This window comes from Natrix helvetica (assembly GCF_964273705.1).
Source record: "Natrix helvetica genome assembly, chromosome: 16".
Classification (NCBI taxonomy): Eukaryota; Metazoa; Chordata; class Lepidosauria; order Squamata; family Natricidae; genus Natrix; species Natrix helvetica.
Window position 1 is genome coordinate 292,494 of NC_138563.1, and position 14,160 is coordinate 306,653.

At 64.1% G+C, this 14,160-nt stretch overlaps 3 protein-coding genes across 6 annotated transcripts; 1 reads left to right on the forward strand and 2 right to left on the reverse strand.

The window, feature by feature from the left end:
* Positions 1–1,220: 1,220 nt before the first annotated feature.
* DCAF8 (DDB1 and CUL4 associated factor 8) lies at positions 1,221–7,228 on the reverse strand. 2 transcript variants are annotated; one of them, XM_081968024.1, is made up of 15 exons: positions 7,071–7,228; positions 6,770–6,842; positions 6,246–6,314; positions 5,564–5,636; positions 4,601–5,286; positions 4,205–4,345; positions 3,884–3,978; positions 3,695–3,805; positions 3,395–3,467; positions 3,102–3,159; positions 2,867–2,974; positions 2,328–2,458; positions 2,070–2,189; positions 1,861–1,977; positions 1,221–1,696 (listed from the first exon to the last, which is right to left on the reverse strand). In XM_081968024.1, the coding sequence occupies exons 4-15, from the start codon at positions 5,610–5,612 to the stop codon at positions 1,577–1,579; spliced, it is 1,809 nt and encodes a 602-aa protein (XP_081824150.1). In that variant the 5' UTR covers positions 5,613–5,636; positions 6,246–6,314; positions 6,770–6,842; positions 7,071–7,228; the 3' UTR covers positions 1,221–1,576. The 2 variants fall into 2 exon arrangements, with proteins under 2 accessions (XP_081824150.1, XP_081824149.1); XM_081968023.1 differs by lacking the exon at positions 6,246–6,314.
* A 799-nt stretch (positions 7,229–8,027) lies between these two features.
* Positions 8,028–10,670, reverse strand: PEX19 (peroxisomal biogenesis factor 19). Its single transcript, XM_081968028.1, has 8 exons — positions 10,519–10,670; positions 10,278–10,423; positions 10,026–10,191; positions 9,844–9,929; positions 9,557–9,721; positions 9,193–9,369; positions 9,076–9,120; positions 8,028–8,855 (listed from the first exon to the last, which is right to left on the reverse strand). The coding sequence occupies exons 1-8, from the start codon at positions 10,568–10,570 to the stop codon at positions 8,772–8,774; spliced, it is 921 nt and encodes a 306-aa protein (XP_081824154.1). The 5' UTR covers positions 10,571–10,670; the 3' UTR covers positions 8,028–8,771.
* Positions 10,671–10,713: 43 nt separating this feature from the next.
* LRRC71 (leucine rich repeat containing 71) lies at positions 10,714–14,070 on the forward strand. 3 transcript variants are annotated; one of them, XM_081968027.1, is made up of 14 exons: positions 10,731–10,897; positions 11,081–11,353; positions 11,442–11,517; positions 11,605–11,679; positions 11,772–11,840; positions 11,990–12,149; positions 12,264–12,347; positions 12,449–12,538; positions 12,694–12,804; positions 12,917–13,028; positions 13,111–13,199; positions 13,407–13,518; positions 13,598–13,713; positions 13,821–14,070. In XM_081968027.1, exons 1-14 carry the CDS (start codon positions 10,804–10,806, stop codon positions 13,935–13,937), a joined length of 1,578 nt encoding a protein of 525 aa, XP_081824153.1. In that variant the 5' UTR covers positions 10,731–10,803; the 3' UTR covers positions 13,938–14,070. The 3 variants fall into 3 exon arrangements, with proteins under 3 accessions (XP_081824152.1, XP_081824151.1, XP_081824153.1); XM_081968026.1 differs by having other exon boundaries at positions 10,714–10,897; positions 11,990–12,347; positions 13,410–13,518; XM_081968025.1 differs by having other exon boundaries at positions 10,724–10,897; positions 11,990–12,347.
* Positions 14,071–14,160: the final 90 nt, after the last annotated feature.

Here is a 14,160-nt window from a genome sequence, read left to right on the forward strand (position 1 = left end):
GTCTCAGACTCTGGAATTAAATAAGAAAGAAATCAAATACGCCGCTCTGGTACATCATAGGTGGAAGATGGGGCCACTCGGACCCAAGCAAGCTACGGAGATGGGAGCCGCAGGGGCCTACCTGCATTGGAGCCCACATTCACACACGGGGCAACGGTGGCACCCTGGTGGCACTGACACCACCTTAAACTGCTTTGCCAAATCCCAGCCAGTTTTTCTCGCTGCTCATAATACACCTGGCCATGATCCAAGTGACAGCCAGCAGGACCAAGGATGCCGATTGACAAGCTGGGCACTGGTGGACTTAGTGGCATGGGTCAAGCCCCCCCCTCCCCACCTGCTTCAGGTGAGAGCACCCAGGAGAGGCAAAGAAAACACCCCCAGCAACTACTAAAACATTCCCCACTTTAAATATCCTCCTCACACGCGAAGAATCAGAATGAAGCTGGGAGGCACCGTGGCCACACGGAGTAACTGACCGTTATAAAAATGGGAGCATTTTTTTGGGCTTGTCACACAAAGGCCTTGGGTCCACCCTCCACGTACCCGGCCCCACCCAAGCTCTCCTGAACAGTTTTCCCATAAAGCAAAGAGGATTTCACTCCCCGCATCGACTTGGGGGAGAGGAAAGGGCCAGTTGTGTGGGGAGGAGGACCCATCCCCGGACGAGGCGAACCCGAGGCAGCCGCAGAAGAGCAAGGAGTAGCAAAAGATGCTGGCCGTAGATGCCACCGGGTCTCTCAATTCGTTTATTGCATTTATATAATATATATTTATTTAAACTTTTACAATAATTTTAACTTGATAACATCCAAGTTTAATTTGGTTCTTGTCTTGTTTAATACATATAAAATTAGGCCTCTAAACAGCAGGGGGGGGGGGGGGAGGAGTTGCTTTCAAAACCAAGAGATTTTCCTGAAGAGGAAGGGGAAAAACGAGGCAGCTGTGTTCAAACCTTTGAAAACTTTATGCTCAGTGGACGCTCTCACAGCAGAGGAGGGAGGGAGGGAGGGAGGGAGGGAAGGAGGCCCTCTGGGCCTAAAGCTGCTTGAGGAGAAACACACCAAAAGAAAGAGGGAACCGGGGGGGGGGGGGGAGCAGGGGGGGGGGAACCAACCCAGAGGGAACGAAGCTCCCACGGGATTCACTGGAGAAGCAGGACCCAGGCTCCCTCATCCTGGGCACAACATGCAGCAGCCGGGTGTCTTTGTGTGTGTGTGTTTGGGGGGGGGGGGTGTTTTGAGATAAAAGTACATCTCCAAGGTGCTTCTGAGCCCCCCCCCCGCCCCCCACGGAGAGAGGGACCAAGCAAACTCTCGCCCCCCACCCCACCCCAAAGAAGCTTCGCAGGGAACAGGCGGCAACTGCAGCCAGGAATCTGGGGGCCCTGGGACTCTAGGGAACCTGGCACTGGAAAGGGCAGAGTCCCAGGGAGGGGAGGGGGCAGAGCCAAGCCACCCCCCCCCCCACTGCTAACCAGGGCTGGCAGGCAGGGCGAGGGCAGGCCTCTCATCTAAAGCAGGAAGAGGGGGGCTAATTCAACAGGGTGGGCTCCCCACAGCCTACTCGGGGGCTCTCAGGAAGGCATGCACTGCACCCGGTCGGGGCCCTCCTCGTCTTCGTCCAGGGTGTCCGAGGAGCTGAGGGAGTCCTCGGAGTCGCTGTCGGCCACTCCGGTGCCCGCATCCCGTTGACGCTGCAGAAAAAGAGCAGCCTCAGGGTCACGGGTGCTCCAGCCTCTTCGGAGCCCTCCTCCCTACTTGAGGCTGCAGCCTGAGCTGAGAGGCCACGGAGGGGCCCCAGAGACGGACTGAGCCCCGGGGGTCTCCGTGCCCAGAGTCAGGTGGGAGGACCGCTCACCCTGTGACGCCGCCGAGGCCGGAAGTGGTGCATGAGGAACCAGAGCAGGTGGCTCTCGTACATGTCCGCGTGGTTCAGGCTGTCCTCGTCCCGTTCTCGCTTGTTCTTCTTGATCACCTGGGGGGGGGGAGCAGAGCGAGGATGGAGACCTGCACGGGGGTCCCCTGGGGAAGGTGGGGGGGGGGAAGGACCCGGGAACCTCTCCCCACCTCCTTCAAGCCAGTCAGTTGGGTCGCCATCTCCGCGGTGGGGGCCCAAATCTTGACGTCGTAATCCAAGCCGCTTGTGGCCAGAACCGGCAGGTGGGGGTGAGGCTCCAAGCAGTTGACCTGCGAGAAAGAGGAGGGGGCTGCAAACATCTGCAGAGGGACCACCGAGCTCAGGAGGAGCCGCGTGAAGGCGAGGGATACGGGGGACCGGACACCACACGCCCCACCCCGTCTCCGTAGGCCCCAGGCCCCACTCACCACGCCCCCTTTGTCTCCTGGCATGAACTGCACCACCTGGCAAGAGGCCTTTTCCCACAGGAAGATGTGGCCGCAGTCGCTGCCGCTCACCACAAACTCACTCTTGGGGCCGTAGAAGTTGACCCCCTTCACTGAAAAAGCAGACGCAGAGACCCCTCAGGCCGGGCCGGAAGGGCCCTCATCCCCTACCTGCTCCGAGGAGAAAACCTCTTGGGTGGGAAACTCTGCTGCCTTTCATTCGGAGGACACAACACTCCCCCCACTCCCTCCCCCCCCCCCCACAGCAAATGTCCCTCTCTGCCTGCATCCCTGGCCTCCATTTCACATGGACCTGCACTCAAGGGGGGGGAGCACATTTTAACTGCCCCCCCACCCTTGTCTCCTCCGGCCAGAAGGGGGCAGCAGCCAGTTTTGCCAAGGAGGCCCCCACCTGCCTCTCTGCTGCCTGGGACCCCCCACCACCACCCTCCGCAACCCCATCAAACCACCCACAGCCTGGTGTGTGTGTGTGTGTGTGTGTGAGAGAGAGAGAGAGAGACCTGTGGCGTTGTTGCGGTGTCCCTTGTATCTCTTGATGTATTCGGCTCCGTCGCTGTGGGAGGAGTTGAAGAGATAGATGTCCTCGTCGTTGTAACTGGCCAGAAGCTCTGCAAAAGACCACAAAAGTGAGCGCCTGGAGGCAGCCGCCCAGCCCCCCCCCAGCCCCCCGCTCCAGACCAGAGGGTGCACCCTGGCCTTCAGCCTCCGAGCGGCTCCCCGTGGCCGGCCCCCTACCTGAGCCATTGTGGCTGTAGACCAGGCAGGTGATGTTGGCCTTCGACTCGCTGTTCACCTGGAGGGGGAGGATGGAGGGGCAGAACTCGAGTGCCTGGCAAAGCCCCCCTGCACAGGGGCTCCATCTTCCAAACCCTTCCCTTTCCCCAGCGCAGGGAAGACTCTTTCCCTAGAGACCAAGGCACACAGCCGCCCACCCCCACCCCACCCCTGGGCAGTCCGAGGGGGCTGTGGACCCCCCACCCACGGCTCCTGCTTGCTCCCCCGAGAACAGGCCGAAGAGAAGGCCTCACCAGGTGGTGGGGGCAGAACTTCTTCAGCACCCCATTGTTCTCGTTTTCATTAATCTTCCTCTGGTCGTAGACCCTGGGCGGAGATAGGCAGAAAAGGAAGGCTGAGACCCCGGCCTCATTTCCTCCAATCAAAAGCAAGCTGCTAGTCCTTAAGCTAACAGAGTTAAGGGGTGATGAAAGCCGAAGGAAGGACAAGGCGGATCTCCTTCCCCGAGTGTGGCACCCCAGCTGAACATCGGGGGCCCAGCAGGGTCTCCCAGACACACCAGGGTGAGGAAGGGGTGGGGGGACCCTGCTGACCTGACGTATTCATCTCTGCCTCCCACAGCAAACTGGTGGGTGTTGGCTGGGTTGACGTAGATGGTGTAGAGGCCGACTTTCTTCTCCTTCTCTTTGGTCACCACCAGTTTCCTAGAGAGACAAAACAAGGCCTTCAGGGCCCCCGAGCCGGCTCAACGGGCAGCACCAGCCGCTCAGCTGCCCACTTACGAGGCCGGCCGGTCTTGTCTCAAGTCGATGGTGAAGACCACAGCATCTTCTCCCGCCGAGAGGAAAGTACAGGGGGAATCCGGTTCCAGGGCCAGCTAGGGGACAGGAAGGCTGAGCTGAGATGCCTTTTGTGGACATCGCAAGAGAAGGGACAGGCCGCCTCTCGCCAAGGAGCCGGCTCATCGCGTGGGCAGAAACCGAGAGCCAGGTGTGGGCAGCCCATTGGGCAGAGGCCTTCCTGGTCCCCTTGCAGCCACAGGCTCCTGATCAACACTAAGAGCTCCCCTCCTGGGGTGGGGGAAGCAGAGGGCGCCCCCTCACCTTGTGCGATGCGCCCTTGTGCTGGGCCACCCGCTTCGTGGTCTTGCAGCACTGCGTGGCAGAGAGTTCGGCTATGCGGACCTGGCCATCCCGAGCACACATGGCCAGCGTGGAGTCTCCGCTGTTGGGGAGGAACTTGGCCTGCAGGGGCGAAAGCAGCCAGGGGCTGGCAAGTGTGGAGGAGTGGGGGGGCAGCTCTGGCCCAAGGCCAGACACCCCCCTCTGGCCCACTAGCCAGCAGAGCTCTTTCCAGGGCAATTAGGATCCCTCCTCCAGGCTCCCAGCCTCAATGGTGGGAAGCCCGAGGCAGCTGGGCCCTCTGGAAGACCCTGCTCCAATCTCCAAGTCACACCTGCCCCCCCCCCCCTGAACCAGAATCGCTGCCTCCTCCCCCACCTGGAAGACGTTGCTCTTGTGGCCGCTCTCAAACTCCAGCACGGGCCGCCTGCGCACCCAGTCCCAGACCACCACCTTGAGGTCGTCGCTGCCGCTGGCCAACCAGGCCCCTCGCTGGTTGAAGTGCAGGGTGTTGACGCAGCCCCCATGGCCCTCCAGGCTGTACTGCAGGCAGAAGCGCTGCACAAACAGCTGGGCCCCGCAGGCATCGTAGATGAAGCGGGAGCTGGAGCCGAGCTCCCTCCCTCGCAGCGCCTGCAGGGCTCGCCATCGAGGCAGGGGCAGCGCCATCGTCTCCGAGGCCACCCAGTCCTCCAGGGCCCGCTCATCATCCGAGGAGTCCCGGTCCTGGTTGGGGCGCTTGCGGTGTGCTCGCCAGCGGGAACGCTGAGCCTCCACTTCCGCCTCCTCCTCCTGCTGCTGCTCTTCCTCTTCCTCCTCTTCCTCCTCCTCTGAGGGGGAGTGGTCATAGGTCCGATTCAGTTCGTTGATGGAGTAGTGTCCAGTCTCCTCCATGCTGTCCGAGTCCTTCTCTTCGGTGGAGCTCTCTGTGTAAGTCTGGGTGGGGCCCACCTCATCCCCCGTCAAGCTGAGGCTCAGGTCAGAAGCCTCCACCTCCACCCCGGAGGACGTCTCGGGCCCTTCCGTGGTTCCGGACATCTCTTCCGGGCTGCTGGACAAGCTCCCTGTGTGTGCAGAGCACATGCGGGTGAGGACGCTGAGCTGGCCTTCCCTCCTCTGCCGTGCCCAAATGCCCACCCCTTTCCACAGGGGCAGAGCGGCTGTGATCCTGCCCAGCACAGGAGTCGCTTGCCCCCAGGGAGACGGACAGAAGCGAGCAGGATGCAGCCCATCTGCCCTGCCCTCTCTACCATCCAGACCCAGCTCAGTGGATTGGCCCAGAGCCCTTCACGGTCCTGCAACCAACGCCGGGAATCTTCCTGCTTCTCTCTCTGCTCTTACCGTTAGGGATATTCGTTTTCCCATCTGTGCTGTTCCCTGCGTCTGACATCTTGCTATTCTATTTGAACTCGCCCTAAGAGAAAGAGAAGGAAAGAGAGCAGCCGGTGACCCATGTGTGGCAGGAAAGGAAGAATCAGAGAGACCGACCCCTCCCCCAACCCTCAAGTGTGGGTCACGGCCTCTACAAGCCCATTCTGCCCCAGTTCGCCCAACAGCTGCCCTCAGACAGCACTGGCGCACCCGGGCGATGGAGGGCACAGTCACAGCCCTCCCGCCACGCTCACACATGGCGCTGGAGCTGTCTGGAGCACCAGCAGGCGCAGCATCCGGGGCCTTATGTGGGGAAGCAGCTGCCCTGGCACCTCCTCCCAGAAAGGCCCCGGCAGAGGCGGCGAGAGGGGCAGGGAGGCCCTTTTTTCAAAGTTCCCATCTTCAGGGCCCATCTCACAAGACAAGAAGCCCCCAAAACGCCTCCAAGTCCGACCAGACCTCGATGAGCAAACTCTTAACCGTAAGGAAGGCTTCCCGAGTGGGAGGGGCAGTAGAAAACCCCACCCTTTATTCTTCTGTTTAGATCACACTGCTTATTTAAGATTGTTTTGCCTTCCCTGCAGCCAGATGGTTGTCAAGATGGCTGGTAATTAATGAAATTATCAACAAACATCCTTTCAAAGACACCCACGCGATGGAGCAACCGTCTCCAAGTAAACAGGGGGGCTCCAAACGCCGGCCGGCCAAGGTCGGATGAGATCTGGGTGCGAATAACAGAGGCACCGTGGGGACATATGTGGGTGCCAGCTTGCACGAAGACGGCCCCCACGTCAGGCAGCAAGACCCAAGGGGAGGCTGCCCTCCTTCGCCCCCTGGCCAGGGCATCAAAGGGCCGGCTCTTCCCCTGGCCTCTCTCCCCTCCCTCAGCCAGGAGGGTCCCCCAGGGGACCCCGGGAGGCTCAGGAGCTGAAAGGCGGAGGAGGAGGAGGAGGGGGGGAGGGGAGGCCCCCGGGGGAAGGACTGAACCGAGACCCTCTCCCCTCCCCTCCCCCCCAGAGGCTCTGCCCAAAGAGGCCCCCACGCCCACCGGGGAGTCTCGTCCAGGGAGCCCCAGCGACCAGGACCCTGGGATTGGCTTTGCAGCCGCGGGGAAAGAGCGGTTTCCCCTTGAGAGCCTCCCTCCCTCCCCCCTCCCTCCCCCCCCAAGGGACCCACCTGTCCTGCCGCCTCTTCCGTCGGGGGGGGGTCGGGGGGGCCCTCGGCCGTCACCCGGGAACCGGAGATCAGACTAAGCGGGGGGGGGGGAGAAAACGGCGTCTCTGAGAGAACCGGATTTCCCCGGACGCGCCGGGGAAACTTCCTGGAAGGGAAGGTGGAGCCCCAGCCCACCCACCCCCTCCCGAGGAACGGCGGCCGAGGCTCCGCTGCCCCGCAGGCAGGCCCGGCCCGGCCATGGTGGGGCTTCGGCCGGGGAGGCGGCTGCCCTCGGCTGCGCCTGCCGGGGCCCTCTGAGTACCTCAGGCGGTGGCAGCGGCTCCCGCTCCTCCTCCTGCCGCCCCGTCGCCGGTGCTGCCCCCGGGACGCCCAGGTGCCGCCGCCATTTTGTCGCCCAACCGGCGCCGCGCGTCTCCTTCCGGCTCCTCCGCGGCCGCCGCTCTTCGCGACAGTCGCGCTTTACGCCACCCACCCCCCGCCGCCGCTTTATGGCAGAGAAGCTCGGAGGTGCCTTCGAGACGCCTGCCCAGAGCGGGAACAACCATAGAGAGCGAGCCCTGGTGGCTGGACTAAGGTAGTCCGGAAGCGCCGCCATCCGGGGGACCCTTGCCCAACGGTGGGAGCGCCGACCTGCCCCGAGGCCGGGGGGTTAGGGTCAAAGGTGACCCCCTTGGGCGCTTGTGCAGCCCCCTCCCCACCTCCCCTGGCAGCCTTTGCCGAGCAGAATCCCTCCCCCCTGCCTAGAAAGAGCCAAAGGGGTACGTGCCAAGGTGGCCGCTCCCAGGAGGGGCTCTGAGCGAAGCCTCTCATTTCCAAGCAACCCTAGAAGATGGGGGGGGGGGGGGTAGTGGATTATGGGAGGCTGAGACAGACCATCATCGCTCTCTCCACCGGTTCATACAAAGGCCACACATGCAACTCCTTCATGATTGTCTTCTCCCCATTTAGGATTCGCACCCCAAAAAATAAGCCTCTCTGCCTCTGGCCACTGAAGAACAAGAAGCATCTGATAGACAACCCTGCCACTTCGTCCCCTTTTCCCTTTAATGTGTACCTACTGAATGTGTCCACATCTTGGGAGATGCCCCATTGGAAATAGAAGTTGTTTTAGTAGACTGCTGGTTGTTTTGCCCAGACTGAACAGGACCTGAGCAGCTTAGGGCTGCCAAGCGGAACTGCTACAGACTCCGTGCGCTGAAGATTGGAAACGGGGGACTCCCTCTACTCACAACAATTAACAGAAACAACCACAACTTCAAACCATCAACCTCCACCTTTTATTTCAAGAATTGCCCTTCTCATTCGGTTCGGCCAGACCCGGCCAAGGAGGGCGGCTCTCCTGCACCATCAGCCGCTATCAGAAAGTGGCCAGTGGGCAGAGTCGGCCTGCTTCCTACCTATCTCCCCATACAGGCAGTTCTCAAAAAGCGATAGGACTAACGAGGGGCAGGGGAACGTTAATACTTGGGGCTACGGCAAAGAAAGAGGCTCACGCTGAGGTGGTCAGCTTGCCTGGCATAATCGAAAGGGGGCTCAGGCTCCTTGATCCAGAGACCGTGACGGAGCACTGAACTGGGGGTCGCAGGTGGAGCTGCCTGAGGAGAGCAGAAGAGTTGGGGCTTGGGGAGTGGGTGCAGGAGGTCTCCCTTCACCCAGAGGGCTCTCATGAGCCACTGCCTCCTCCTCCTCCTCCTCCCTCAGCCCGATTGTTTCATCGAGAGCAACCTCATCTGAGAGAGCCTGTCCATCAACCCAAGGCAGGAAGGGCGATCCGTCTCTTCAGAAGCCAAGAGGCAAAGCTGGGCACCTGACCTTGGGGCGTCATTACTCTGCCTTGCTAAGTCCCTGGTGGGATCCCTGCACAACCACCTGCTGGATTGAGCCAAGGCAGGCAGCCTCAGGCACCTGGTGATGACGGAAAACAGGGGGAAAAAAGGACACAAACCCCTCGACCCACCACAGCGCCCTCCCAACTCCTCAGTCTCCCTGGCATGGGAGCAGATCACATGATCTGGCACTGCTCGCCTCCCGCGCCTCCAGCATCAGGCAGATTCAGTCCTTCCAGGTCAAAGTTCAGGCCAGGAGGCTGGAAAAGGAGCAACAGGAGTCCGGTCACAAGAAAGAAACGCTTCTCTGCATGAAGTGGGCTGTAGGAAACGCCGGCGGGTTCAAGCCACCCTAATCAGGCACTTGGCGGCTTGGAAATGCCCCCTTTGCCCTCCTCTTCCTTTGCCTTGTGATGCCAAGGCTGCTGGTGGCAAGACCGAATCCAAGCCCGGGAAAAGGGCAGCCGAACAGGCACTCACCGACTCTCCGGCCAGCTCCTTGGGAGGGTGTCCCAGGTCTTGCAGCTGGAAGGCAAAGGGCATGGTTAGTCCCCAGTCCACGCACGGCTCCCCCACGCGGCCCACGCAACCCCTCACCTGCTGCATCAGGTCCAAGATGGTCTCAAAGCGGGCCCTGTGCTCTGGGTCACCGTCAGTGGGCTGCTCAGCCTCAAACTGCTCGCAGATCCTTCCCATCACCCTCTGCTGCTCCTGGTACTTCTCGTACTGTTCCTTGGGCAAGGACTCTCGGTGTCTCTGGAGCCACTCTGGGTACTGGGGGTGGGGTGGGGGAGAGTCCCCCATGAAGTGGTCACAGATAGCCCACTTGCTGGACCCCCTGCCTTTCTCGGGTGGGGTGAGGGGGGTGAGGAGTAGCCCCAGGCAGCCCCTCTCCCTGCCTTTCTGCAAGAGCTGGAGGGGGCTGCAGGGAGGGAAGGGGCCGTCGGGTGGGCTTCCTTACTTTCTCGGTGATCTCCTTGAGGGAGGGGTAGAGGACGTCCTTGGAGAGCAGGTTCTGCATGATGCTGTGCATGATGGGCCACAGGCTGCCTTCCCCACCGTCCCCTTCCTCCAGGCCGAGCCCCTCCATCGTCCGGCTCAGCTCCTCCTCCGACACCCCGGAGCTCTAGGGAAAGAGGCAGCTGGGAGGGAGGGAGGGCTTCCGCGGCACAGAGGGAGGGGTCGGGGAAGGCCGGCGGGGCCCTGTGGGCAGAAGGTGTTGGGGGGGGGTCGACGGGGGGGACCCACCTGCAGGCCGTCGGCGTTCCTGGCCAGCCCGCTGAGCGTCTCCTTCAGGCAGGAGGTGAACTCCTGGCGGGACGCTGGGTCACTTCCTGTAACGAGGCGGAGGCGGCAGCTCTCGCCGGGCTCTTCCCTCCCTCAAGAGCCCTGCGACCCCAGCCCAAAGGGCCTCCCCCCGCCCCGCTCACCGACTCTGCCCGCGGCCGCCGAGAGTTTCTGGAACTGCTGCACCAGCATGGGCTCCTCGGCCGCCAGCTCCTCCATGGCCCGCTCGAACTCGGCGCTGGCCTGCGACGCCAGCTCGCCCTCGAAGAGCTCCTGGAAGAAGGTCTCCTGAGCCGCCAGCAGCCGCCCCTGCGGGGGAGGAAGGAGAAGCGCGGAGGCTCTGCAGGGGCTGCCCCGGATGGACACCCCTGCCCGCCCCCCACCCTCCTACCTACCTGCGCCTCCCCCGCCGGCTCCGCAGGCCCCTCGCCGCCTCCTCCTCCTCCTCCTCCTCCTCCTCCTCCTCCTCCTCCTCCTCCTCCTCCTCCTCCGGCGAGCTCCGCGGGCGCCGGCGCGGCCCTCTCGAAGTCCTCCAGGGCGCCTGCCGGGAGAGAGGGCAGCGGGCTCGGAGGGGCGCCTGCCGGGAAGACACCCCCGCCCCCCGCTCCCCGCCCTCTGCCCGCCGCGCCCGCTCACTGGCCAGCAGCTCCTCCAGCTCGGCGTCGGGCTCCGTCCCGGGGGCCGCCATCTAGCAGCGCAGACCGGCCAGACGCTCAGCAGGACGCCCGGGGGAGGCGCAGGCCGGCGTGGGAGGAGGCGGCGGCGGAGGAGGAGGAGTAGGGGCGCAGGCGCGGCCTGGCCCTGCGGACTACCGCTCCCGTCAGGCCCCGCGCGGGGAGAGGAAGGGCGGGAGGAACGCCGGGCCCCGCCCCCTGCGCGGTTGCCGGGCGACGGGTGAGACGCCTGCCAGACGCCGCCGGGATGGGCAAGAAGGGCGAGCGGGGCGCCAAGGACAAGAGCGCCGCGCAGGAGGAGGAAGCGCGCTTGGCGGCTCGCAGGGCCGAGCACGGAGAAGGTGACCGGCAGTCAGGAAACCCCCCCCCCCCAGTTGAGAAAGAGAAGCAAAAAGCCCCCCGTGAAGACCTGGGCAAAGGGGGGGGGGCTGGGGGCACCCAGGTTTCTCAGTGAGCCTCAAATCCCCCCGGGAGACCCCTCCCCTGTTCACCCCTGTTCACCCTCCCCTCCCCTCCCCCCGCAGAGGAGTACGTCTGCAGCGGCGCCCTGGAGCTGGACTTCCCGGAGCTCTGCGCGCGGGCGGGGCTGCAGGAGGCGCCGCGCGTGGTCAGCCGCCCCCACCCGCCCGCCGGGGCCCCCCTGGAGGAGGCGGAGGGGACGGGCCCGGCGGGGGAGCAGCGGGAGGCGCTGTCGGCCCTCGCCCAGATCCAGGCCAAGTACGCCTACTTCCGGCCCTGCCTGCAGGTGGAGCTGGAGCACGAGGACCCCAAGAGCGCCCGCGAGGTCTTCATCCGCAGTGAGTCTGGGGGGGCCTCCCCGGGAGCCCCCTCCCCTCGGAGTCTTCCCCCACCGCCCGCTCTGCCCGGCCTCTCTGCCGCCCGCAGGTTGGAAGATCGAGGAGAAGATGCTGGGGGTCCTGGGGAAGTGCCTGCCGGCCCTCGCCCACCTCCAGGCCCTCCAGTGAGTCAGCCGGCGAGAGAGGGGGGGGGAGGGGGTCTCCTGCGTCTCTCTCCCTGCGGACAGCCGGACTCTCTTGCTCCCCTGCAGCCTCTGGAAGGTCGGCCTGACCGACCCCGCCTTCCTCACCCTGCTGCCCATACTGGCCGCCTGCGTCAACCTCAAGTAGGTGACCCCCCCACACCTGGGGCTGGAGGGGAGACAAGGGGGGGGTCTGGCCGGTCAAGGGTGACCCTGCCTCTTCTCTTGCCCCGCAGGACCTTCGTCTTGGAAGGGAACCCGCTGCCCGAGCGCTCCTTCTACAAGCTGGTCTCGGAGGAGAGCAGGTGAGGCTGCCTGGCCCAAGTGGGTTCCCCCCCCCCCCCCGTGCGGCTGCTGCTGATCCCCTGCAGGGGCACTCAGGAGGAGGCCAGGCTGGGGGTGGGGGGGAAGGTGGTGCCACCCCCTCTCCCACGGCCCTGCCCTTTCTCCCCAGCTTGGCCCACCTGTCCCTGCGGAACAACTGCATGGACGACCAGGCGGTGCTGCTGATCGGCCAGGCGCTCTCCTCGCTCCGCAGCTCCAACAAGAACCTGGTCTCCATCAACCTCAGCTACAACCACATCACGGACGTCGGGGCCACCCACCTCGCCAACGTGAGGATGCTGGTTAAGGTCTCCTGGGCTCTGCTTGGCCGGCTGCCTTCCCCATTGAGGGGGGGGGGGAGCTGCCCATTGAGCCCGGCCCTGAGGGCCTCCTTCCTCATGCAGGGCCTGCGCCTCAACCGGTCCCTGCTGTCCTTGTCGTTGGCGCATAACCAGATCGGGGACGAGGGAGCCCTGAAGCTGGCCGAGGTGAGTGCCAGGGGGCTGCCCGCTCCGCTGGAGGAGCCTGGGGTTCAGGGTGGCCAGAGGGCAGCCGCCAGGGGTCCCTCAGCCGGCTGCTTGCCTTGCAGGTGCTTGGCCCCTTCGCCCTCACCCACACGGAGGTGGTGGAGAGGCGGCGGCTGCTGCTGGAGAAGGAGGCCCAGGAGAGAGGGCGCCTGGTGAGCAGCTGGGGGTCCCGTCTGCAGAGCAGCTCTCCCTCTGAAGGGGGCTGAACTGGCACAGGCAAACACCCCCCACCACTGGGAATTGGGAGGGGATGAATATGAGGCTCCGCAGGGTCCCCCAAGCCCACCTCCCCCCTTTTCCTTCCCAGCCCCCGAGACACTCGGAGCTGAAGGGCGACCGTCCCGCCAGCCACGTCAGCAGCACCGCCATTGACAAGCTGCAGGGCGCCAAGGGAGCCAAGGCTGTGGTCAAGAAGAAGGCGAGCCATCCCAAGGACCGGGGGGGGGGGGGAGCAGAGCTGGGGGAGGGGTTACCTAGAGAGCATAGATCACCTCCCAGGCAGGCAGAGACAGGCATCTGGCCTCTTCCAGGAGCCCACCAAAAAGGAGGAGAAGGGCCCAGTGGGTGGAGCGGCTCCCGCACAGCCACCGGCGGCACCAGCGGCCCAGGCTAAGAAGGAGGATGCCAAGCAGTCCAAGAAAGGTTCTGGCTGGGCCGCCTTGACCCTCCCCCCCTCCCTCCCCAGGCCTCCCCCAGGCCCCTGAGCTCCCTTTGTCTCCCGCAGCCGTTCCCCCGGTGGATCCCAAGGCGAAGGGGGCCAAGGGAGTGAAGCAGGGCTCCAAGGACAAGCGGTCCCAGGTCCTGGAAGTGGAGGTGAGCCCCCCCCTCCCCTCAAGCTCTGGCTGAGTGCAGCATGGATGGCTGAGCCTCACCCCACCCGCCAGAGCCGAGGCTGGCCGTCCTCTGGCAAGAGCCTCCCCCGGCCAGGCTCCCAAGGGACTGTGGGGGGGGGGGAGGGCAGCCGTACCCCGCCTCTCCCAACTCCTGGACCTGCCTGGCTTGCTCCCCGCCCCCCCGCAGCAGATCCTGGAGCCCACCGAGATGGTGAACCCCCTGCTGGAACCAGCCGAGCACCGTGAGGGGCAAGTCTTCCTCCAGGGCAACCGAGTTCTCATCTACCTGAACCTCATGCGTAGGTTGGGGAGGGGATGGGGGGGGGGGGCTCCAAGATGGAGGAAGGACCCATTGCCCTCCCCTCCTTGCCCCCCAAGGCAACCACATCTCGGAGAACGGCCTGAAGGGCTTCCTGGCCATGGTGGAGTACCAGGTCAGCCGGATCCTCCCTGGGGCCAAGGGGCCCACCGGCCTCCTGCGTCTCTCTCTGGCGGTGAGTCCCTCCCTGCCAGTCCAAGGGGGTGGGCAGCCCCTCTCCCTGCCACCCGGAGTCCTGGGCCTCACGGGGCCCCCACCCTTTTTGTTTCCCCCCCCCCCCAGAAAAATGCCTTCCCGGCTGAGAGCAAGACCTACAGCAGGATCCAGGAGCTCATGGGGCCCCGAGACCCCCTCCCCAGGGCCAGGCCAGAGGAGGAGCTGCTTGCCGCTGCCCTGTAAGCCTCTGCCCGAGGATGCCAAGAAGCTCCCAGCCAAGCCCCAGGACTGGCACCGGAGGGCAGAGAGGCCCCCTCCTCACTCAAAGGCTGGAAGGACGGAGGCCTCCCTTCCGCCCATTAAAAGTTTTTCTTCTGCGTAAAAAGTTCCGCCTGGGGAAAAAGACCTGTTAATTCTGGTGGGGTCAGAGGGGCTTCCATCTCAGCCACCCTCTGGCTGGGTGGCC